The sequence below is a fragment of the Somniosus microcephalus genome, chromosome 11, assembly GCF_052327205.1.
Source record: "Somniosus microcephalus isolate GS21.2 chromosome 11, FLI_Smic_1.0, whole genome shotgun sequence".
Lineage (NCBI taxonomy): Eukaryota > Metazoa > Chordata > Chondrichthyes > Squaliformes > Somniosidae > Somniosus > Somniosus microcephalus.
Window position 1 is genome coordinate 234348928 of NC_140997.1, and position 23126 is coordinate 234372053.

The following is a 23126-nucleotide window of genomic DNA, read 5'->3' on the forward strand; positions in this document are numbered from 1 at the left end:
CGCCACCCCCGACAGATCGCAGCCCCCGCGATCCCCCCCTCGATAGCGAGTGAGGTTAGCGGATCACCACCCCCAGCCCAGCGTTACCCAATACAAACTGCTGGCTAGCCACAGGCGAGGTTACGGCCGACAATTTTAACCTCGGGCACTAATTTTAGTAAAACACACCTCGTACACTTCACACCTGGATATTTAACACATCTCCCGCTATTCAGTGACCCGGGGAGTAAAGCAGCCACAACGATCAAACCACACTCTCAGCTTCTCCTCGCACTGTTTTACCAACAAACACACAAAAAGGTTAAAGTTCACACACGGTGCGACTAGGAGTATTGAGATCACGTGGCCAGTGTCCGTTACCCATATTTTATTTACTAATCAGGAATGCAATTAACCGCCCACGGCGAGTGGCTGGTGCACAGGGTAACACGGCCCTCGATCCCAGGCCAGCTAATTCTCCACAGCCAGAAACATCGCCGTGGTTACCCTCGAGCTGAACACAGCCTCATCAATCGATGAATCACCGAGGGTTCAGATTGTCGCAAAATTTTATACCGAGCATTTTAACTCGGCATTTGTGCCCAGGGCATCAGCGCCTCCTCGTCCTCACCACGCCCCCGCCGTCCTCACCCCCCCCCCGTCCTCACCCCCCCCCCGCCCTCAACCCCCCCCGTCCTCACCCCCCCCACCCCCTGTCCTCACACCCCCCCCCCCCGCCCTCACCCCCCCCCGTCCTCACCCCCCGTCCTCACACCCCCCCCGCCCTCACCCCCCCCCCCGTCCTCCCCCGCCCTCACCCCCCCCCCCGTCCTCACCCCCCACCCCCCACCCCCCGTCCTCACCACCCCCCACCCCCCGTCCTCACCACCCCCCACCCCCCGTCCTCAACACCCCCCCCCGCCCTCACCCCCCCCCGTCCTCACCCCCCCCCGTCCTCACCCCCCGTCCTCACACCCCCCCCGCCCTCACCCCCCCCCCCGTCCTCACCCCCCACCCCCCACCCCCCGTCCTCACCACCCCCCACCCCCCGTCCTCACCACCCCCCACCCCCCGTCCTCACCACCCCCCACCCCCCGTCCTCAACACCCCCCCCCGCCCTCACCCCCCCCATCCTCACACCCCCCCCTGTCCTCACCACCCCCTGTCCTCACCACCCCCTGTCCTCACCCCCCCCGTCCTCACCCCCCCACCTCCTCGTCCTCACTCCCCCCCTGTCCTCACCCCCCCACCCCCTCGTCCTCACTCCCCCCGTCCTCACCCCCCCGTCCTCACACCCCCCCCGTCCTCACACCCCCCCCGTCCTCACACCCCCCCCGCCCTCACACCCCCCCCCGCCCTCACTCCCCCCCCGCCCTCACTCCCCCCCCGCCCTCACTCCCCCCCCCGCCCTCACTCCCCCCCCCGCCCTCACCCCCCCCACCCCGCCCTCACCCCCCCCACCCCGCCCTCACCCCCCCCCGCCCTCACACCCCCCCCGCCCTCACCCAATACAATACAATACAATACAAATCGCTTTATTGGCATGATAAGGTACATCTTATGTTGCCAAAGCATCAAAATACATTTATGGTTGAACACATAAACGCGGTTCCATTCATACAGTGTATAAACAGGTATATCCCTGAGTTTATAAATATATTTTCGCCCTCGTCCTCACACTCACCCACTCACACCCCCTCCCTCACACCCCCTTGTCCTCACACCCACCCCCACCCCTCTCCCTCCTGAGGGTGAGAGTGCCTGTTCCTAGTGGGAGTGAGGATGGGAATTGCTCTCCGAGTCCTGTGGCGCAGACGGATATTACAGAGCAAAATCCGGAAGCAGTCTTTCCACACACAAAAGATAATAGAAATCGGGAACTCTCTCCCCTCATGCTGTTGAGGCTGGGGGTCAATAGCAATATTCAAGATGGAGATTGATAGATTTTTGTTGGGTATTAAGGGTTACGGAACCAAGGCGTGTGGATGGAGCTAAGATACAGATCAGCCATGATCTCACTGAATGGCGGAGCAGGCTCGAGGGGCTGAATGGCCTCCTCCTGTTCCTGTGACTCAATGTCAAGGGAACAAACTTTAAAAACAGGAAGGGGGTAAGGGCACGAGAGTGAATAAAATTGCCATTCCTCACTGGCGGAGTGGCTGTCGGGTCTAATTGCCAGTCCACGCGAGGCAGCTGATTACCAGCGGTTCTGGGCAACAGAAGGACCTCCTGTAGTAAAATCAGAGCTCGGGTCCTGACTCACCCAGCGTGTGGAAGATCTTGGTCATGAGCTTCACGCCGACAAACATCAGGAGCCAACCGGCAAATCGCAGCGCCCAGGTCAGCGTGGAATTCGCAACGTGCTCCTTCTCAAACACCTCCTGCGGGTCGAGAGAGAGAAAATCACCAACATCAGTACCTGGACACTCGGCTCCAACGAGCTGGCAATCAGCCCCTTCCTCAGCATCCACCCCGCCTTCACTATACGTCGCATTTCCTCTCCCGTCATGGTGGCACTGCTGGGGTACAGGGCCAATGAGACACCCGCTCCCGCTAGGGTACAGGGCCCCTCCCCAACCGAGACACCCGCCCTCCGCCCGAGACACCCGCTCCCGCTGGGGTACAGACCCCTCACCCGAGACACCCTCCCCTCGCCCGAGACACCCCCTCCCACTGGGATACAGCACCCCCTCGCCCGAGACACCCTCCCCCTCACCCGAGACACCCGCTCCCGCTGGGATACAGCACCCCCTCGCCCGAGACACCCTCCCCCTCGACACCCGCTCCCGCTGGGATGCAGCCCCCCCTCGCCCGAGACACCCTCCTCCCGCTGGGATACAGCCCCCCCTCGCCCGAGACACCCTCCTCCCACTGGGATACAGCAACCCCCACTCGCCCGAGACACCCTCCTCCCACTGGGATACAGCGCCCCCCTCCCCTCGCCCGAGACACCCCCCTCCCGCTGGGGTACAGGGCCCAGGCTCCTACAGGGATATAGTTCAAAACTAGGGGCCATCAATATAAGATAGTGACTAATAAATCCAATAGGGAATTCAGGAGAAACTTCTTTCCCCAGAGAGTGGTGAGAATGTGGAACTCGCTACCACAGGGAGTGGTTGAGGCGAATCGCAGAGATACATTTAAGGGAAAGCTGGATAAACACATGAGGGAGAAAGGAATAGAAGGATATGGTGATGGGGTGAGATGAAGAGGGGTGGGAGGAGGCTGGTGTGGAGCAGAAACACTGGCACATACTGTAGATTTGATGTACAGACCGAGGGGCCGGCAGTATTTGCCTCGCACTGTGCCACATTGGGTGTGCCTCGCGTGTGAACCAGAAACCGGACAGCTAACCCAGTGTTAACCGTTTCACTACTGACCGTTGCCGACAGCGACTGCTCATACAAAATTTCCAGAACGTTCCCGGACTGCGTCTGGTACGGAGTCAATTCGTTGCCCTTCTGACGAGCCACGATGGTCACCTGCGGAGAGCAATCACATCACACCCAGTCAACAAGCCCACCGGAGCACGAGGCACGAGTTAGAACGGGATCTTCCTCTGCATATCTGGGTCAGACGGACGATCCCTGGGGGTCACCCCACACCCCCCAGTTGTATGGTTAGAAACAGCCGAACCACACGGAGGAGGACTTTGTCGGGTTTGTGGTGGGTTACCAGGTCTGTGCGAGGTCACCGCTCCGGGTACCAACAGCTGGTCTCAGTGACTCGGGAGGGCGGTGGAAATCAACCTGGATTCACCGGGCAGGTAGCTGAAGGCAGCCAATTTGTGCACAGCAAGCTCCTACAAACAGCAATGTGATAATGACCAGATAATCTGTATTAGTGATGTTGATTGAGTGATAAATATTGGCCCCAGGACACTGGGGAGAACTCCCCTGCTCTTCACCGAAATAGTGGCTGTGGGATCTTGTACATCCACCTGAGAGAGCAGACGGGGCCTCGGTTTAACGTCTCATCCAACAGACGGCCCCTCCGACAGTGCGGCGCTCCCTCAGTACTGCCCCTCCGACAGTGCAGCGCTCCCAGTACTGCCCCTCCGATAGTGCAGCTCTCCCTCAGTACTGCCCCTCCGACAGTGCAGGGCTCCCTCAGTACTGCCCCTCCGACAGTGCAGCGCTCCCAGTACTGCCCCTCCGATAGTGCAGCTCTCCCTCAGTACTGCCCCTCCGACAGTGCAGTGCTCCCTCAGTACTGCCCCTCCGACAGTGCAGCACTCCCTCAGTACTGCCCCTCCGACAGTGCGGCGCTCCCTCAGTACTGACCCTCCGACAGTGCAGCACTCCCTCAGTACTGCCCCTCCCACAGTGCGGCGCTCCCTCAGTGCTGTCACTGGGAGTGTCAGCCTAGCTTTATGTGCTTCGAGTCTCTGGAGTGGAACTGGAACCCACAACCTTCTGACTCAGGTGAGAGAAAGAGAGAGACAGAGAGAGAGAGAGAGAGTGCTGCCCACTGAGCCACAGCTGACACTAATTCAGGGTGGGGTGGGGAGGTTAGATAGAGGGAGGGGCGAGGCAATCAAGGGATTTAACACAAGGATGAGAATATTTTAAAAATCGAGGCGTTGCCGGACCGGGAGCCAATGTAGGTCAGCGAGCACAGGGGGTGATGGGTGAACGGGACTGGGTGTGAGTTAGGACACGGGGCAGTGAGCACAGGGGGTGATGGGTGAACGGGACTGGGTGTGAGTTAGGACACGGGGCAGTGAGCACAGGGGGTGATGGGTGAACGGGACTGGGTGTGAGTTAGGACACGGGGCAGTGAGCACAGGGGGTGATGGGTGAACGGGACTGGGTGTGAGTTAGGACACGGGGCAGTGAGCACAGGGGGTGATGGGTGAACGGGACTGGGTGTGAGTTAGGACACGGGGCAGTGAGCACAGGGGGGCGATGGGTGAACGGGACTGGGTGTGAGTTAGGACACGGGGCAGTGAGCACAGGGGGCGATGGGTGAACGGGACTGGGTGTGAGTTAGGACACGGGGCAGTGAGCACAGGGGGTGATGGGTGAACGAGACTGGGTGTGAGTTAGGACACGGGGCAGTGAGCACAGGGGGTGATGGGTGAACGGGACTGGGTGTGAGTTAGGACACGGGGCAGTGAGCACAGGGGGCGATGGGTGAACAGGACTGGGTGTAAGTTAGGACACGGGGCAGTGAGCACAGGGGGCGATGGGTGAACGGGACTGGGTGTGAGTTAGGACACGGGGCAGTGAGCACAGGGGGTGATGGGTGAACGGGACTGGGTGTGAGTTAGGTCACGGGGCAGTGAGCACAGGGGGTGATGGGTGAACGGGACTGGGTGTGAGTTAGGACACGGGGCAGTGAGCACAGGGGGTGATGGGTGAACGGGACTGGGTGTGAGTTAGGACACGGGGCAGTGAGCACAGGGGGTGATGGGTGAACGGGACTGGGTGCGAGTTAGGACACGGGGCAGTGAGCACAGGGGGTGATGGGTGAACGGGACTGGGTGTGAGTTAGGACACGGGGCAGTGAGCACAGGGGGTGATGGGTGAACGGGACTGGGTGTGAGTTAGGACACGGGGCAGTGAGCACAGGGGGTGATGGGTGAATGGGACTGGGTGTGAGTTAGGACACGGGGCAGCACAGTTTTGGATGAGCTGAGGTTTACGGAGGGTAGAAGGTGGGAGGTCGGCCAGGAGTGTGTTGGAATAGTCGAGTCTGGAGGTAACAAAGGCAGGGTGAGGGTTTCAGCAGGAGATGGGCTGAGGCAGGGGCGGAGACGGGCGATGTTAGAGATGGAGATGGAGATGGAGAGAATGTGGGGTCGGAAGCTCAGCTCAGAGTCAAGTAAGACGCCGAGGGAATGAAGATGGGGGCCGCCCCAGGGGGAGCGGCCGGGATGGGCGAGTGTCAAAGATTTTCCCGGAGACAAGGCATCAAAGGTGGAGGCGAGGGTGTGATTGAGCAGATCGGGACCTCCAGGGGCATCAGAGCGAACGGAGGGCCAAAGGCTCGGCAGCTGGGACTTTGCAAGTGCCGTTGGAAATGACGGGCCAAGTTTTTTTCCCCGGGGAAGAGGGCGGTGAGTGATCACAGGGTCAGATTGTGTGTTCAAGTTCTGGCGTGGGGCTTGAATCCTCACCCTTCTGATCCAGGGACGAGGGCGAACAACTGAGCTAAGCTGGCAATCACCAACCGAATCACATGAAGAATGGCCACTTGGACCAGACTGGAACCCATATACCACGGAGCCAGCATCTGAGACAGAGACAGAAAGAGAGACAGAGACAGAGACATAGAATCATAGAACAGTTACAGCACAGAAGGAGGCCATTCGGCCCGTCGAGCCCGTGCCGGCTCTCTACAAGAGCACTTCAGCTAGTCCCACTCCCCCACCCTTTCCCCGTAGTCCTGCAATTTTTTTCCTTCAGGTACTTCTCCAACTCCCTTTTGGAAGCCACGATTGAATCTGCCTCCACCACCCTTTCAGGCAGTGCATTCCAGATCCTAACCACTCGCTGTGTAAAAAAGTTTTTCCTCATGTCGTCTTTGGTTCTTCTGCCAAGCACCTTAAATCTGTGTCCTCTGGTTCTCGGCCCTTCCGCCAATGGGAACAGTTTCTCTCTATCTACTCTCTCTAGACCCCTCATGATTTTGAACACCTCGATCAAATCTCCTCTCAACCTTCTCTGCGCTAAGGAGAACAACCCCAGCTTCTCCAGTCTATCCACGGAACTGAAGTCCCTCATCCCTGGAACCATTCTGGTAAATCTCCCCCGCACCCTCTCTGAGGCCTTCACATCCTTCCTATAGTGCGGTGCCCAGAATTAGACACAATACTCCAGTTGGGGCCGAACCAGTGTTTTATAAAGGTTCATCATCACTTCCTTGCTTTTGTACTCTATACCTCTATTCATGAAGCCCAGGATCCCGTAAGCTTTTATAACCACTTTCTCAACCTGCCCTGCCATCTTCAATGATTTGTGCACATATATCCCCAGGTCTCTCTGTTCATGCCCCCTTTAGGATTGTACCCTTTAGTTTATATTGCCTCTCCTCATTCTTTCTACCAAAATGTATCACTTCGCACTTTTCTGCGTTAAATTTCATCTACCACGTGTCCGCCCATTTCACCAGCCTGTCTATGTCTTCCTGAAGTCTATCACTCTCCTCCTCACTGTTCACTGTACTTCCAAGTTTTGTGTTATCTGAAAATTTTGAAATTATGCCCTGTACACCCAAGTCCAAGTCATTAATATATATCCAGAAAAGCAGTGGTCCTAGAACCGACCCCTGGGGCACACCACTGTTTTCCTTCCTCCAGTCTGAAAAACAACCGTTCACCACTACCTGTTTCCTGTCTCGTAGCGAGACAGAGCGAGACACCAACAGACAGAAAGAAAAAGAGAGGAAAGGGAAATGGAACCTACCACATCAGGCCGGCCTAGAAAGGACCATTCTCCGCTGAGCCCTGCGTAATGGAAGGAAACTCGGAGATCACCAACCTGGGGAAAGAAGGATTAAAAGAAAAGAACATTAGTGGCAAGTGTTACTGGAATCGAGAACTCTTTTAGGATCAGAAAGAGGCCATTCAGCACTGGGAGTCTGTCTCTTTCGACAGATCTCAACCCCCCTTACCCGCTCCTGGGAGGCTGTAGGGATGGAGGGGGTTGCAGAGACAGGGAGGAGTGAGGCAGGTGGCATCTCAGTCCCTCCTACTCATTACACACCAGATCCCTCAGCCCCTCCTACTCATTACACACCAGATCCCTCAGCCCCTCCTACTCATTACACACCAGATCCCTCAGTCCCTCCTACTCATTACACACCAGATCCCTCAGTCCCTCCTACTCATTACACACCGGATCCCTCAGTCCCTCCTACTCATTACACACCAGATCCCTCAGTCCCTCCTACTCATTACACACCGGATCCCTCAGCCCCTCCTACTAATTACACACCAGATCCCTCAGTCCCTCCTACTCATTACACACCGGATCCCTCAGTCCCTCCTACTCATTACACACCAGATCCCTCAGTCCCTCCTACTCATTACACACCGGATCCCTCAGCCCCTCCTACTCATTACACACCGGATCCCTCAGCCCCTCCTACTCATTACACACCGGATCCCTCAGTCCCTCCTACTCATTACACACCAGATCCCTCAGTCCCTCCTACTCATTACACACCGGATCCCTCAGCCCCTCCTACTCATTACACACCGGATCCCTCAGTCCCTCCTACTCATTACACACCGGATCCCTCAGTCCCTCCTACTCATTACACACCAGATCCCTCAGTCCCTCCTACTCATTACACACCGGATCCCTCAGCCCCTCCTACTCATTACACACCGGATCCCTCAGCCCCTTGTCTAGAGACACACCGGATCCCTCAGCCCCTCTCTCCAGAAACACAGCCAATTCTTTCATCACCCCATTCACCCTTGGCCGCTTCACACACATTTAAAGATGGATATTATTAATAAGTTGTAAAAAGAATTTGGGTTTCTCCAGCGCCTTTCACCACCTCAGGACGTCCCAAAGCGTTTTACAGCCAAGGAAGTACTTTTTAAAGTGTAGTCACTGTTGTAATTTGGGAAATGCAGCACGCTGGAGTCGGCGAGTGTGCGGCGGGGGCGAGCTGGAGTCGGCGAGTGCACGGCGGGGGCGAGCTGGCGGGGGCGAGCTGGAGTCGGCGGGGGCGAGCTGGAGTCGGCGGGGGCGAGCAGGGTCGCTCACCTCTGGGTTCCTGGGGTTGTTGCTGTGGTAGAAGTAGTCGTCTCGGACGGTGATATCAGTGTGAGGGCCCTCAAACTTGGCCAGCCTGATCCTCTTGAAGGTGTTGATCTTGTCAATTAGTCCTTAAAAAAGAAAGCGGGGACTCAGGGCAAGACTCAATACAAGGAGGCTAATGACATCAGACCAGGGTTTGAGGAGCCATTGGGCCCATCGACTCCAGACAGATTGTTGAGGGACGGGTGAAGAAGCAATGACCATATTGGGAGAATGTCGCCGTCAATGCTCCCTCGCACTCAGCACAGAGCCAGGGTGCTGAGCGCACGGGGAGCACAATCACCAGGTGGAGCGGGAGCTGCAGTTATACCGCTGGTTTCGGATCAGCGTCTGCGGAATGCGATGCACAGTGGCCGGATTGCAGTTATACTGCACTGCAACATGCGGGCACAGGCAAGATGGGCCGATAGGCCTCCTTCTGTGCTGTACGATTCTATGCAAGGCTCGGCTCCTCGGGGTGGAAGGGTTCGGGCGAGTGGGGGCGACTAGTTGTGTCCCGGTATTGAAAATAAGGATTATAGAACAATCCAGGAGTTGGGGGGGGTGGGGGCGGGCGGAGTGTGTGGGGGCGGGGATCACGCACGAGTTGGCTTTAGCATGCTCGACTCGGATTAAGACCCAACCTGTGAGGTATACTGCCACTTCCACATCAGTGCAAAACGGTATCATAGAACTCGGGAGGAGGCCATTCGGCCCATCGTGCCTGTGCCGGCTCTTTGAACGAGCTCTCCAGTTAGTCCCACTCCCCCTGCTATTTCCCCACAGCCCTGTAAAATCTTTCCCCATCAAGTATTTATCCAATTCCCTTCTGAAAGTTCCTATTGAATCTGCTTCCACCGCCCTTTCAGGCAGCGCATTCCAGGTCACAACAACTCGCTGTAAAAACATTCTCCTCATCTCCCCTCTGGTTCTTTTGCCAATTATCTTAAATCTGTGCCGACGGACAGACTTGCATTCCTATAGCGCCTTTCAGAACCTCAGGACTTCCCAAAGCGCTTCACAACCAATGAAGTACTTTTTGAAGTGCCGTCACTGTTGTAATGTAGGAAACGCAGCAGCCAATTAAGATCCCGCAGTGTAGCTGCAGTCGAGAGAGTGGAAGTACGAGTGAATGGTGGGAAACATGGAAAAAGAGCTCATTGCATCTCCTTTGGCAGTGTAGTTTTAAAGTGTTACTTTCAAGTAAAGAGGTGCGAGCGTGCAAGTGTCACACTCAGTTCGACGCAGAAAAATGTCCACAGTCTCCCCCGCCGATAGTGGGTGTGTTGGTGTAAACTCGATTTGCCAGCTACAAGCAGTGCCCGGTTTAACCAGAATAGGTTAAGCCTCCTCGTTCCAGCCCCGGGCCCCTCGCCCCGGCCCCTTGCCCCCCCCTCGCCCCGGCCCCCTCGCTCCAGTGTTCAAACAGACTGAAGCTGACCAACATATTCCAGAGGCTGAAATCCAGCAATATTCCGGTGCGAAGGATCATACAGCAGCATGTGAATTCAGGGCCAGTTTCGGTTGGTACGGTCCCCCTTCACCGCTCGACTTTGACGATTTCAATTACCAAGACCAAGGGGCCGATTGCACGAGAACAGGAGGTGGACCTGGGGCAAACCTATCGAAGAGCCCGGGGCAGTCCTCGCGGTTAATACGTTAGAAGCGTCGCCTCTGTAATCGACGCCCGTGGCGCTGGTGCACTGTCAGCCCCACTTGCCTGACGTTGCTGGCTGTGGGTGATGAGCACGGGCTGTGAGTGGTGCGGACGGTAGAACATTTTGGGAGCTCAGTGAATGACAGCACACACCCAGAGCAGCAAGGTCCTTAACAGAATCTGAGGAGCAGAGAACTCTAGGGCGGCAGAGAGCCCCGCCTTTACAAAGGTGGAACTGCACAGAAGAAACAAATACATATTATTCTTGCATTAAATGCAAAAACAAAGGAAATTGATACGGGCCTTGGAGGGGGTGCAGCACAGATTCACCTGAATGATAGAAACATAGAAACATAGAAGATAGGAGCAGGAGTCGGCCATTCAGCCCCTCGAGCCTGCTCCGCCATTCAATGTGATCATGGCTGATCATACCGGGGCTAACAGGGTTGCGAGGACAGTTCGCACAGACTTTGCTTGTATTCTCCTGAGTTTGGAAGGATGAAGGGGTGATCTAATCGAGGTGTATAAAATGTCTGCCACAGGGAAAGTCATCGCAAGAATCCTCCTCAATCGCCTTCTCCCAGTGGCTGAAGAGCTCCTCCCAGAGTCGCAATGCACATTCCGCCCACTAAGGGGCACAATGGACATGATATTCACCGTGCGTCAACAACAAGAGAAATGCAGGGACCAGCACCAACCGCTGTACATGGCCATCTTTGACCTCACAAAGGCCTTCGACACCATCAACCGTGAGGGATTATGGAGTGTCCTCCTCAAATTCGGCTGCCCTCAAAAGTTTGTCACCATCCTCCGCCTGCTTCACAACGACATGCAAGCCGTGATCCTGACCAACGGTTCCACCACAGACCCAATTCACGTACGGACCGGGGTCAAGCAAGGCTGTGTCATCGCACCAACACTCTTCTCGATCTTCCTTGCTGCAATGCTCCATCTCACCCTCCGTAAGCTCCCCGCTGGAGTGGAGCTAATTTACAGAACAAACGGGAAACTGTTCAACCTCCGTCACCTCCAGTCCAGATCCAAGGTCGTCCCACCTTCGTCGAATTACGGTATGCATACGACGCTTGCGTCTGCGCACAATCGGAGGTCGAACTCCAAACCATCGTCAACACCTTCACTGAAGCGTACGAGAGCACGGGCCTTACACTAAACATCCATAAGACAAAGGTCCTCTACCAACCTGCCCCCGCCACACAGTACTGCCTCCTGATTATCAAAATCCACGACGAGGTCTTCGACAACGTGGACCACTTTCCATACCTCAGGAGCCTACTGTCAACAAGGGCAGATGTCGATGACGAAGTCCAACATTGCCTTCAGTGTGCCAGTGCAGCCTTCGGTCGCCTGAGGAAGAGAGTGTTTGAAGACCAGGACCTCAAACCCGGCACTAAGCTCATGGTCTACAGAGCAGCAGTGATACCCGCCCTGCTGTATGCCTCAGAGACATGGACCATGTACAGCAGGCACCTCAAAGCACTGGAGAGGTACCACCAACGCTGCCTCCGCAAGATCCTGCAAATCCATTGGCAGGATAGGCGCACCAACATCAGTGTTCTCGCTCAGGCCAATATCCCAGCATCGAAGCTTTGACCACACTCGATCAGCTCCGATAGACGCGTCACATTGTCCGCATGCCCGATACGAGACTCCCAAAACAAGCGCTCTACTCGGAGCTCCGACACGGCAAGAGAGCCCCAGGTGGGCAGAGGAAATGCTTCAAGGACACCCTCAAAGCCTCCTTGAAAAGGTGTAACATCCCCACCGACACCTGGGAATCCCTGGCCCAAGACCGCACGAAGTGGAGGTGAAACATCCGGGAAGGCTCCGAACACCTCGAGTCTCTTCGCTGGGAGCAAGCGGAAGCCAAGCGCAGGCAGCGCAAGGAGCGCACGTCAACCCAAGCACCCCACCCACTGTCTGCCCCACCTGTGACAGAGACTGTAGGTCCCGCATTGGACTCATCAGTCACCCAAGAACTCATTTTTAATGTGGAAGCAAGTCATCCTCATTTCCGAGGGACTGCCTAAGCGAGAAGATAAAATGATAAAAGAGCTCAATAGGGTGGATAGAGAGAAACTATTTCCTCTGGTGGGGGGAGTCCAGAACAAGGGGGCAGAACCTTAAAATTAGAGCCAGGCCGTTCAGGGGTGATGTCAGGAAGCACTTCTTCACACAAAGGGTGCTGGGAATCTGGAACTCTCTCCCCCAAGAAGCTGTCGAGGCTGGGGGACAATTGAAAATTTCAAAACTGAGATCGATGGATTTTTGTTGGGTAAGGGTACGGAGGGCTACGGAACATAGGCGGGTGGATGGAGTTAGGATACAGATCAGCCGTGATCTCACTGAACGGCAGAACAGGCTCGAGGGGCTGAATGGCCTCCTCCTGTTCCTAGAAGATTCACCAGAATGGGAGCAGGAACGAGCGGTTATACTTATGAAGATGGAAGGATGGAATATTGGGGCTGTTTTTCACTCCAACAGAATAGGATACAAGAAATCATTCAAATTGTGAAAGGTTTAAGATGGTAAAGAGTGAGAGACTGTTTCCACTGCTGGGAGAGCCAGTTACAAGGGGAGACACAGACTGAGGATTGGCACTAGAGGAATAGGGGGGGGGGGGGGGGGGGGTTCCTCTCCCCTCTCTACCTTTAAAAGCCTTCTCAAAACCCAACATTTCAGTTAGCTCTCCCAATCTCTCTCCATGGGTCTGCGTCTGGATCCATCATCTATTCCTCGGCTTTCCTTCCCTCTCTTGAACGTGCTTTGGGATACTTTCCATGCCACAAAAGGCTCGTTATTTAACTTGCTTACCTTTAGAGAGGTGAAAATTGCCCAGACTAACATCAGCAGCGACGGCCATGAACGTTTCAACTGCCATAGAACTGAGGGGAAGAGGAGGAAATGAGCAGGTTAGTAGTTGGGCCATTCAATCTATTATTGCCCCTCGAGGGGGCACGGAGATCACTAGATGGTTTCAACAACAACCTGGATTTATATAGCGCCTTTAACGTAGTGAAACGGCCCAAGCATAATTTGTCACCGAGCCATATATAAGGAGATATTAGGACAGGTGCAGGTAGGTTTTAAGGAGCAGGGAGAAGTGGAGAGGTTTAGGGAGGGAATTCCAGAGCTCGGGGCCCAGGCAGCTGAACGCACGGCCGCCAATGGTGGAGCGATGGAAATCGGGGGATGCGCAGGAGGCCAGAATTGGAGGACCGCAGAGATCTCGGGGTGCTGTGGGGCTGGAGGAGGTTACAGAGATAATGAGGGGGCGAGGCCATGGAGGGATTTGAACACAAGGATGAGAATTGTAAAATCGAGCTGTTGCGGGACCGGGAGCCAATGTAGGGCAGTGAGCACAGGGGGTGATGGGTGAACGGGACTGGGTGTGAGTTAGGACACGGGGCAGTGAGCACAGGGGGTGATGGGTGAACGGGACTGGGTGAGAGTTAGGACACGGGGCAGTGAGCACAGGGGGTGATGGGTGAACGGGACTGGGTGTGAGTTAGGACACGGGGCAGTGAGCACAGGGGGCAATGGGTGAACGGGACTGGGTGTGAGTTAGGACACGGGGCAGTGAGCACAGGGGGCGATGGGTGAACGGGACTGGGTGTGAGTTAGGACACGGGGCAGTGAACACAGGGGGTGATGGGTGAACGGGACTGGGTGTGAGTTAGGACACGGGGCAGTGAGCACAGGGGGTGATGGGTGAACGGGACTGGGTGTGAGTTAGGACACGGGGCAGTGAGCACAGGGGGTGATGGGTGAACGGGACTGGGTGTGAGTTAGGACACGGGGCAGTGAGCACAGGGGGTGATGGGTGAACGGGACTGGGTGTGAGTTAGGACACGGGGCAGTGAGCACAGGGGGTGATGGGTGAACGGGACTGGGTGTGAGTTAGGACACGGGGCAGTGAGCACGGGGTGATGGGTGAACAGGACTGGGTGTGAGTTAGGACACGGGGCAGTGAGCACAGGGGGCGATGGGTGAACGGGACTGGGTGTGAGTTAGGACACGGGGCAGTGAGCACAGCGGGTGATGGGTGAACGGGACTGGGTGTGAGTTAGGACACGGGGCAGTGAGCACAGGGGGCGATGGGTGAACGGGACTGGGTGTGAGTTAGGACACGGGGCAGTGAGCACAGGGGGTGATGGGTGAACAGGACTGGGTGTGAGTTAGGACACGGGGCAGTGAGCACAGGGGGCGATGGGTGAACGGGACTGGGTGTGAGTTAGGACACGGGGCAGTGAGCACAGCGGGTGATGGGTGAACGGGACTGGGTGTGAGTTAGGACACGGGGCAGTGAGCACAGGGGGCGATGGGTGAACGGGACTGGGTGAGAGTTAGGACACGGGGCAGTGAGCACAGTGGGTGACGGGTGAACGGGACTGGGTGTGAGTTAGAACACGGGGCAGTGAGCACAGCGGGTGATGGGTGAACGGGACTGGGTGTGAGTTAGGACACGGGGCAGTGAGTACAGGGGGTGATGGGTGAACGGGACTGGGTGTGAGTTAGGACACGGGGCAGTGACCACAGGGGGTGATGGGTGAACGGGACTGGGTGCGAGTTAGGACACGGGGCAGTGAGCACAGGGGGTGATGGGTGAACGGGACTGGGTGCGAGTTAGGACACGGGGCAGTGAGCACAGGGGGTGATGGGTGAACGGGACTGGGTGTGAGTTAGGACACGGGGCAGTGAGCACAGCGGGTGATGGGTGAACGGGACTGGGTGTGAGTTAGGACACGGGGCAGTGAGCACAGGGGGTGATGGGTGAACGGGACTGGGTGAGAGTTAGGACACGGGGCAGTGAGCACAGGGGGTGATGGGTGAACGGGACTGGGTGTGAGTTAGAACACGGGGCAGTGAGCACAGGGGGTGATGGGTGAACGGGACTGGGTGTGAGTTAGGACACGGGGCAGTGAGCACAGGGGGTGATGGGTGAACGGGACTGGGTGTGAGTTAGGATACGGGGCAGTGAGCACAGGGGGTGATGGGTGAACGGGACTGGGTGCGAGTTAGGACACGGGGCAGTGAGCACAGGGGGTGATGGGTGAACGGGACTGGGTGTGAGTTAGGACACGGGGCAGTGAGCACAGGGGGTGATGGGTGAACGGGACTGGGTGTGAGTTAGGACACGGGGCAGTGAGCACGGGGTGATGGGTGAACGGGACTGGGTGTGAGTTAGGACACGGGGCAGTGAGCACAGGGAGTGATGGGTGAACGGGACTGGGTGTGAGTTAGGACACGGGGCAGTGAGCACAGGGAGTGATGGGTGAGCGGGACTGGGTGTGAGTTAGGACACTGGGCAGTGAGCACAGGGGGTGATGGGTGAACGGGACTGGGTGTGAGTTAGGACACGGGGCAGTGAGCACAGGGGGTGATGGGTGAACGGGACTGGGTGTGAGTTAGGACACGGGGCAGTGAGCACAGGGGGTGATGGGTGAACGGGACTGGGTGTGAGTTAGGACACGGGGCAGTGAGCACAGGGGGTGATGGGTGAACGGGACTGGGTGTGAGTTAGGACACGGGGCAGTGAGCACAGGGGGTGATGGGTGAACGGGACTGGGTGTGAGTTAGGACACGGGGCAGTGAGCACAGGGGGCGATGGGTGAACGGGACTGGGTGTGAGTTAGGACACGGGGCAGTGAGCACGGGGTGATGGGTGAACGGGACTGGGTGTGAGTTAGGACACGGGGCAGTGAGCACAGGGGGTGATGGGTGAACGGGACTGGGTGTGAGTTAGGACACGGGGCAATGAGCACAGGGGGTGATGGGTGAACGGGACTGGGTGTGAGTTAGGACACGGGGCAGTGAGCACGGGGTGATAGGTGAACGGGACTGGGTGTGAGTTAGGACATGGGGCAGTGAGCACAGGGGGCGATGGGTGAACGGGACTGGGTGTGAGTTAGGACACGGGGCAGTGAGCACAGGGGGTGATGGGTGAATGGGACTCGGTGTGAGTTAGGACACGGGGCAGTGAGCACAGGGGGTGATGGGTGAATGGGACTGGGTGTGAGTTAGGACATGGTGCAGTGAGCACAGGGGGTGATGGGTGAACGGGACTGGGTGTGAGTTAGGACACGGGGCAGTGAACACAGGGGGTGATGGGTGAATGGGACTCGGTGTGAGTTAGGACACGGGGCAGTGAGCACAGGGGGTGATGGGTGAACAGGACTGGGTGTGAGTTAGGACACGGGGCAGTGAGCACAGGGGGCGATGGGTGAACGGGACTGGGTGTGAGTTAGGACATGGTGCAGTGAGCACAGGGGGTGATGGGTGAACGGGACTGGGTGTGAGTTAGGACACGGGGCAGTGAGCACAGGGGGCGATGGGTGAACGGGACTGGGTGTGAGTTAGGACACGGGGCAGTGAGCACAGGGGGTGATGGGTGAATGGGACTCGGTGTGAGTTAGGACACGGGGCAGTGAGCACAGGGGGTGATGGGTGAATGGGACTGGGTGTGAGTTAGGACATGGTGCAGTGAGCACAGGGGGTGATGGGTGAACGGGACTGGGTGTGAGTTAGGACACGGGGCAGTGAGCACAGGGGGTGATGGGTGAACGGGACTGGGTGTGAGTTAGGACACGGGGCAGTGAGCACAGGGGGTGATGGGTGAACGGGACTGGGTGTGAGTTAGGACACAGGGCAATGAGCACAGGGGGTGATGGGTGAACGGGACTGGGTGTGAGTTAGGACACGGGGCAGTGAGCACAGGGGGCGATGGGTGAACGGGGCTGGGTGTGAGTTAGGACACGGGGCAGTGAGCACAGGGGGCGATGGGTGAACGGGACTGGGTGTGAGTTAGGACACGGGGCAGTGAGCACAGGGGGTGATGGGTGAATGGGACTCGGTGTGAGTTAGGACACGGGGCAGTGAGCACAGGGGGTGATGGGTGAACGGGGCTGGGTGTGAGTTAGGACACGGGGCAGTGAGCACAGGGGGTGATGGGTGAACGGGACTGGGTGCGAGTTAGGACACGGGGCAGTGAGCACAGGGGGTGATGGGTGAACGGGACTGGGTGTGAGTTAGGATACGGGGCAGCGAGCACAGGGGGTGATGGGTGAACGGGACTGGGTGTGAGTTAGGACACGGGGCAGTGAGCACGGGGTGATGGGTGAACGGGACTGGGTGTGAGTTAGGACACGGGGCAGTGAGCACAGGGGGTGATGGGTGAACGGGACTGAGTGTGAGTTAGGACACGGGGCAGTGAGCACAGGGGGTGATGGGTGAACGGGACTGGGTGTGAGTTAGGACACGGGGCAGTGAGCACAGGGGGTGATGGGTGAACGGGGCTGGGTGTGAGTTAGGACACGGGGCAGTGAGCACAGGGGGTGATGGGTGAACGGGACTGGGTGTGAGTTAGGACACGGGGCAGTGAGCACAGGGGGTGATGGGTGAACGGGACTGGGTGTGAGTTAGGACACGGGGCAGTGAGCACAGGGGGTGATGGGTGAACGGGACTGGGTGTGAGTTAGGACACAGGGCAATGAGCACAGGGGGTGATGGGTGAACGGGACTGGGTGTGAGTTAGGACACGGGGCAGTGAGCACAGGGGGCGATGGGTGAACGGGGCTGGGTGTGAGTTAGGACACGGGGCAGTGAGCACAGGGGGCGATGGGTGAACGGGACTGGGTGTGAGTTAGGACACGGGGCAGTGAGCACAGGGGGTGATGGGTGAATGGGACTCGGTGTGAGTTAGGACACGGGGCAGTGAGCACAGGGGGTGATGGGTGAACGGGGCTGGGTGTGAGTTAGGACACGGGGCAGTGAGCACAGGGGGTGATGGGTGAACGGGACTGGGTGCGAGTTAGGACACGGGGCAGTGAGCACAGGGGGTGATGGGTGAACGGGACTGGGTGTGAGTTAGGACACGGGGCAGTGAGCACAGGGGGTGATGGGTGAACGGGACTGGGTGTGAGTTAGGACACGGGGCAGTGAGCACAGGGGGTGATGGGTGAACGGGACTGGGTGTGAGTTAGGACACGGGGCAGTGAGCACAGGGGGCGATGGGTGAACGGGACTGGGTGTGAGTTAGGACACGGGGCAGTAAGCACAGGGGGTGATGGGTGAACGGGGCTGGGTGTGAGTTAGGACACGGGGCAGTGAGCACAGGGGGTGATGGGTGAACGGGACTGGGTGCGAGTTAGGACACGGGGCAGTGAGCACAGGGGGTGATGGGTGAACGGGACTGGGTGTGAGTTAGGATACGGGGCAGCGAGCACAGGGGGTGATGGGTGAACGGGACTGGGTGTGAGTTAGGACACGGGGCAGTGAGCACGGGGTGATGGGTGAACGGGACTGGGTGTGAGTTAGGACACGGGGCAGTGAGCACAGGGGGTGATGGGTGAACGGGACTGGGTGTGAGTTAGGACACGGGGCAGCAGAGTTTTGGATGAGCTGATGTTTACGGAGGGTGGAATGTGGGAGGCCGGTCAGGAGTGTGTTGGAATAGTCGAGTCTGGAGGTAACAAAGGCACGGTGAGGATTTCAGCAGAAGATGGGCTGAGCTAATTACCTCTGGAAAATGGCCTAATGGAGGTTAATGAAGGGAATTGTTAAAGGTCAGCGAGACAATTGTTTACACTGGTACCCGAGGACAAGGGTTAGAAGTGAAAGGAGATTAATGGGTGGGCAGAGTCCGTGATAGGGGAGAGTGTCCATGGGCTGTGGGAGGAGATTAAATGGGTGGGTAGAGTCTGTGATAGGGGAGAGTGTCCATGGGCTGTGGGAGGAGATTAAATGGGTGGGTAGAGTCTGTGATAGGGGAGAGTGTCCATGGGCTGTGGGAGCAGATTAAATGGGTGGGTAGAGTCTGTGATAGGGGAGAGTGTCCATGGGCTGTGGGAGGAGATTAAATGTGTGGGTAGAGTCTGCGATAGGGGAGAGTGTACATGGGCTGTGGGAGGAGATTAAATGGGTGGGTAGAGTCTGTGATCGGAGAGAGTGTCCATGGGCTGTGGGAGGAGATTAAATGGGTGGGTAGAGTCTGTGATAGGGGAGAGTGTCCATGGGCTGTGGGAGGAGATTCAATGGGTGGGTAGAGTCTGTGATAGGGGAGAGTGTCCATGGGCTGTGGGAGGAGATTAAATGGGTGGGTAGAGTCTGTGATAGGGGAGAGTGTCCATGGGCTGTGGGAGGAGATTAAATGGGTGGGTAGAGTCTGCGATAGGGGAGAGTGTACATGGGCTGTGGGAGGAGATTAAATGGGTGGGTAGAGTCTGTGATAGGGGAGAGTGTCCATGGGCTGTGGGAGGAGATTAAATGGGTGGGTAGAATCTGTGATAGTGGAGAGTGTACATGGGCTGTGGGAGGAGATTAAATGGGTGGGTAGAGTCTGTGATAGGGGAGAGTGTACATAGGCTGTGGGAGGAGATTAAATGGGTGGGTAGAGTCCGTGATAGGGGAGAGTGTACACGGGCTGTGGGAGGAGATTCAATGGGTGGGTGGAGTCCGTGATAGGAGAGAGTGTCCATGGGCCGTGTGAGTAGCAAGGTTGATCGATCAAAAGGTCTTTATTTTTTTGCTTCCTGCTTTCCTGGGCTTGTTTACTGGTGTAACGGAGAGGGGGTTGGCTGGCGTTATGGAAAAACGTTATCAATGAGTCGCGGGCTTTCTCCAGCCCAATAATGCCGTGATCTTGTAACGAACGATGATTAGTCACAACCAGTCAATCTGTTATGAAAACAAAGATCAAAGTCAAATTCTAACTGGCTCTATTTAGAGTCTGGGACTCTCTGATATTTTCTACCCTTTGCTGTCCTGTATTTACAATGAATGTTCCCTGGAATAGTGCACCGGACAACTGGTTTCCCAACACACTCCAGCAAGGCCTGAGGCGGCAGACTTGAGAGGTGGACAGTATTTTTTTTTAATTCATTCTCGGGATGTGGGCGTCGCTGGCAAGGCCGGCATTTATTGCCCATCCCTAATTGCCCTCGAGAAGGTGGTGGTGTGCCGCCTTCTTGAACCGCTGCAGTCCGTGTGGTGAAGGTGCTCCCACAGTGCTGTTAGGAAGGGGGTTCCAGGATTTTGACCCAGCGACGATGAAGGATCGGCCAATATATTTCCAAGTCAGGATGGTGTGTGACTTGGAGGGGAACTTGGAGGTGGTGGTGTTCCCATGCGCCTGCTGCCCTTGTCCTTCTAGGTGGAAGAGGTCGCGGGTTTGAGAGGTGCTGCCGAAGAAGCCTTGGCGAGTTGCTGCAGTGCATCTTGTAGATGGTACACACTGCAGCCACGGTACGCCGGTGGTGGAGGGAGTGAATGTTTAAGGTGGTGGATGAGGTACCAATCAAGCGGGCTGCTTTGTCCTGGATGGTATCGAGCTTCTTGAGTGTTGTTGGAGCTGCACTCATCCAGGCAAGTGGAGAGTATTCCATCACACTCCTGACTTGAGCCTTGTAGATGGTGGAAAGGCTTTGGGGAGTCAGGAGGTGAGACACTCGCCGCAGAATACCTAGCCTCTGACCTGCTCTTGTTGCCACAGTATGTGTGTGGCTGGTCCAGCTAAGTTTCTGGCCAATGGTGACCCCCCAGGATAATGATGGTGAGGAATTCGGCGATGGTATTGCCATTGAATGTCAAGGGGCGGTGGTTAGACTCTCTCTTGTTGGAGGATGCCTCAAGTCCCTCTGGACGGACTCGGTCAAGCGGTGGCTTTGCGCGGACGATTCTGCTCCTGGAAACAGGGCCGCTGAATCAGGGAGTGGTTGGGTTTGACACGAAGCAAGAGAGACATGGAGCAGATTGCAAGTCCACCTGGGCCGTTACAGTGGGCGAGGGAGATGCTTATCCACATAGGCCGAGGGTAGGAGGGCAAGATGAGTCGCACAAAGGTCAAGGACTGGAAAGTTTGAAAGCCCCAGTGGGTGATATCCAGAGAGGACACATTCCGCAAACTGGTCCCACCATTGAATGCAGTTTTCCATTTCAAAAACATTCTTACCTTGGGTTCTTGTGCCCAATTTCGCGATCAAAGTTCCTGCTGTTGACAACCTCTGACCTCCACTCGGTATCTGAACAACAAAAGTTGGGGGTCACATCTCCAGACGGTGATGTTAACGAGTTTCTGATGTAGCCATTTGTGTCTCCCCAACCAACCAACCTGGTGGGGAGGCTGGGAGAACCGAGTAAGCTGCACGTGTCCTGTCACGCACCGCACCACCCCCCTCGCACACCCTCCCCACCGCCTCGCACCCGCTCCCCCGCCCCGCATCCCCCCCCTCGCCTCGCACCCGCTCCCCCCCCTTCGCACCCACTCCAGCCCCCCCTCGCGCCCCCTCCCCCCGCCTCGCGCCCACTCCCCCCCCCGCCTCGCGCCCACTCCCCCCCTCGCGCCCACTCCCCCCCCTCGCGCCCACTCCCCCCCTCGCGCCCACTCCCCCCCCTCGCGCCCACTCCCCCCCCTCGCGCCCACTCCCCCCCCTCGCGCCCACTCCCCCCCCCTCGCGCCCACTCCCGCCCCTCGCGCCCACTCCAGCCCCCCCTCGCGCCCACTCCAGCCCCCCCTCGCGCCCACTCCAGCCCCCCCTCGCGCCCACTCCAGCCCCCCCTCGCGCCCACTCCAGCCCCCCCTCGCGCCCACTCCAGCCCCCCCTCGCGCCCACTCCAGCCCCCCTTGCGCCCACTCCAGCCCCCCCCGCGCCCACTCCAGCCCCCCCCGCGCCCACTCCAGCCCCCCCCGCGCCCACTCCAGCCCCCCCCGCGCCCACTCCAGCGCCCCCCCGCGCCCACTCCAGCCCCCCCTCGCGCCCACTCCAGCCCCCCCTCGCGCCCACTCCAGCCCCCCCCTCGCGCCCACTCCAGCCCCCCCTCGCGCCCACTCCAGCCCCCCCTCGCGCCCACTCCAGCCCCCCCTCGCGCCCACTCCAGCCCCCCCTCGCGCCCACTCCAGCCCCCCCTCGCGCCCACTCCAGCCCCCCCTCGCGCCCACTCCAGCCCCCCCTCGCGCCCACTCCAGCCCCCCCTCGCGCCCACTCCAGCCCCCCTCGCGCCCACTCCAGCCCCCCCTCGCGCCCACTCCAGCCCCCCCTCGCGCCCACTCCAGCCCCCCCTCGCGCCCACTCCAGCCCCCCCTCGCGCCCACTCCAGCCCCCCCTCGCGCCCACTCCAGCCCCCCCTCGCGCCCACTCCAGCCCCCCCTCGCGCCCACTCCAGCCCCCCCTCGCGCCCACTCCAGCCCCCCCTCGCGCCCACTCCAGCCCCCCCTCGCCCCGCTGACCAACACCGACTCTCAGCCCGGCAACACCTCGATTTTAAAATTCTCATCCACGTGTTAAAATGGCCCTCGCCCCTCCCTATCTCTGTAACCTCCTCCAGCCCCACAACCCTCCGAGATCTCTGCGTTCCTCCAATTCTGGCCTGTTGCGCATCTCCGATTTCCATCGCTCCACCATTGGTGGCCGTGCCTTCAGCTGCCTGGGCCCCGAGCTCTGGAATTCCCGCCCTAAACCTCTCCGCTTCTCTCCTCCTTTAAAACAGCCCTAAAAACCGACCTCTTTTACCAAGCTTCTGGTCACCCATCCCAGTATTTCCTTCTTTGTCTGGCCGTCCTATTTTCTCTGATTACGCCGCCTCTGGCCTGGTTATTAAATGCGCTGTACAATTGCAAGTTGTTGTTCCCGCGACATCTTCAAAAATATATTCTAGGGTTTTTTTTCCCCCTTCGCCGACACTCCCTGGAGTCCAGTTCCACAGGTGCAGGCAACCCTCCA

The 23126-nt window shown here is 57.9% G+C and overlaps 1 protein-coding gene across 2 annotated transcripts in view; it reads right to left on the reverse strand.

Annotated features, from left to right (window-relative positions):
• The window catches only part of tmem43 (transmembrane protein 43), a 43658-nt gene that overhangs the window by 601 nt on the left and 19931 nt on the right, over positions 1 to 23126 (reverse strand). For both annotated transcript variants that reach the window (XM_086002144.1, XM_086002143.1), the window contains exons 6-11: positions 21359 to 21428; positions 13225 to 13295; positions 8703 to 8824; positions 7389 to 7463; positions 3360 to 3461; positions 2243 to 2360 (exon numbers count right to left, since the gene is read on the reverse strand). In XM_086002144.1, the coding sequence (XP_085858270.1) occupies positions 2243 to 2360; positions 3360 to 3461; positions 7389 to 7463; positions 8703 to 8824; positions 13225 to 13295; positions 21359 to 21428 (558 nt within the window). The remainder of the gene's footprint in view (positions 1 to 2242; positions 2361 to 3359; positions 3462 to 7388; positions 7464 to 8702; positions 8825 to 13224; positions 13296 to 21358; positions 21429 to 23126) is intronic.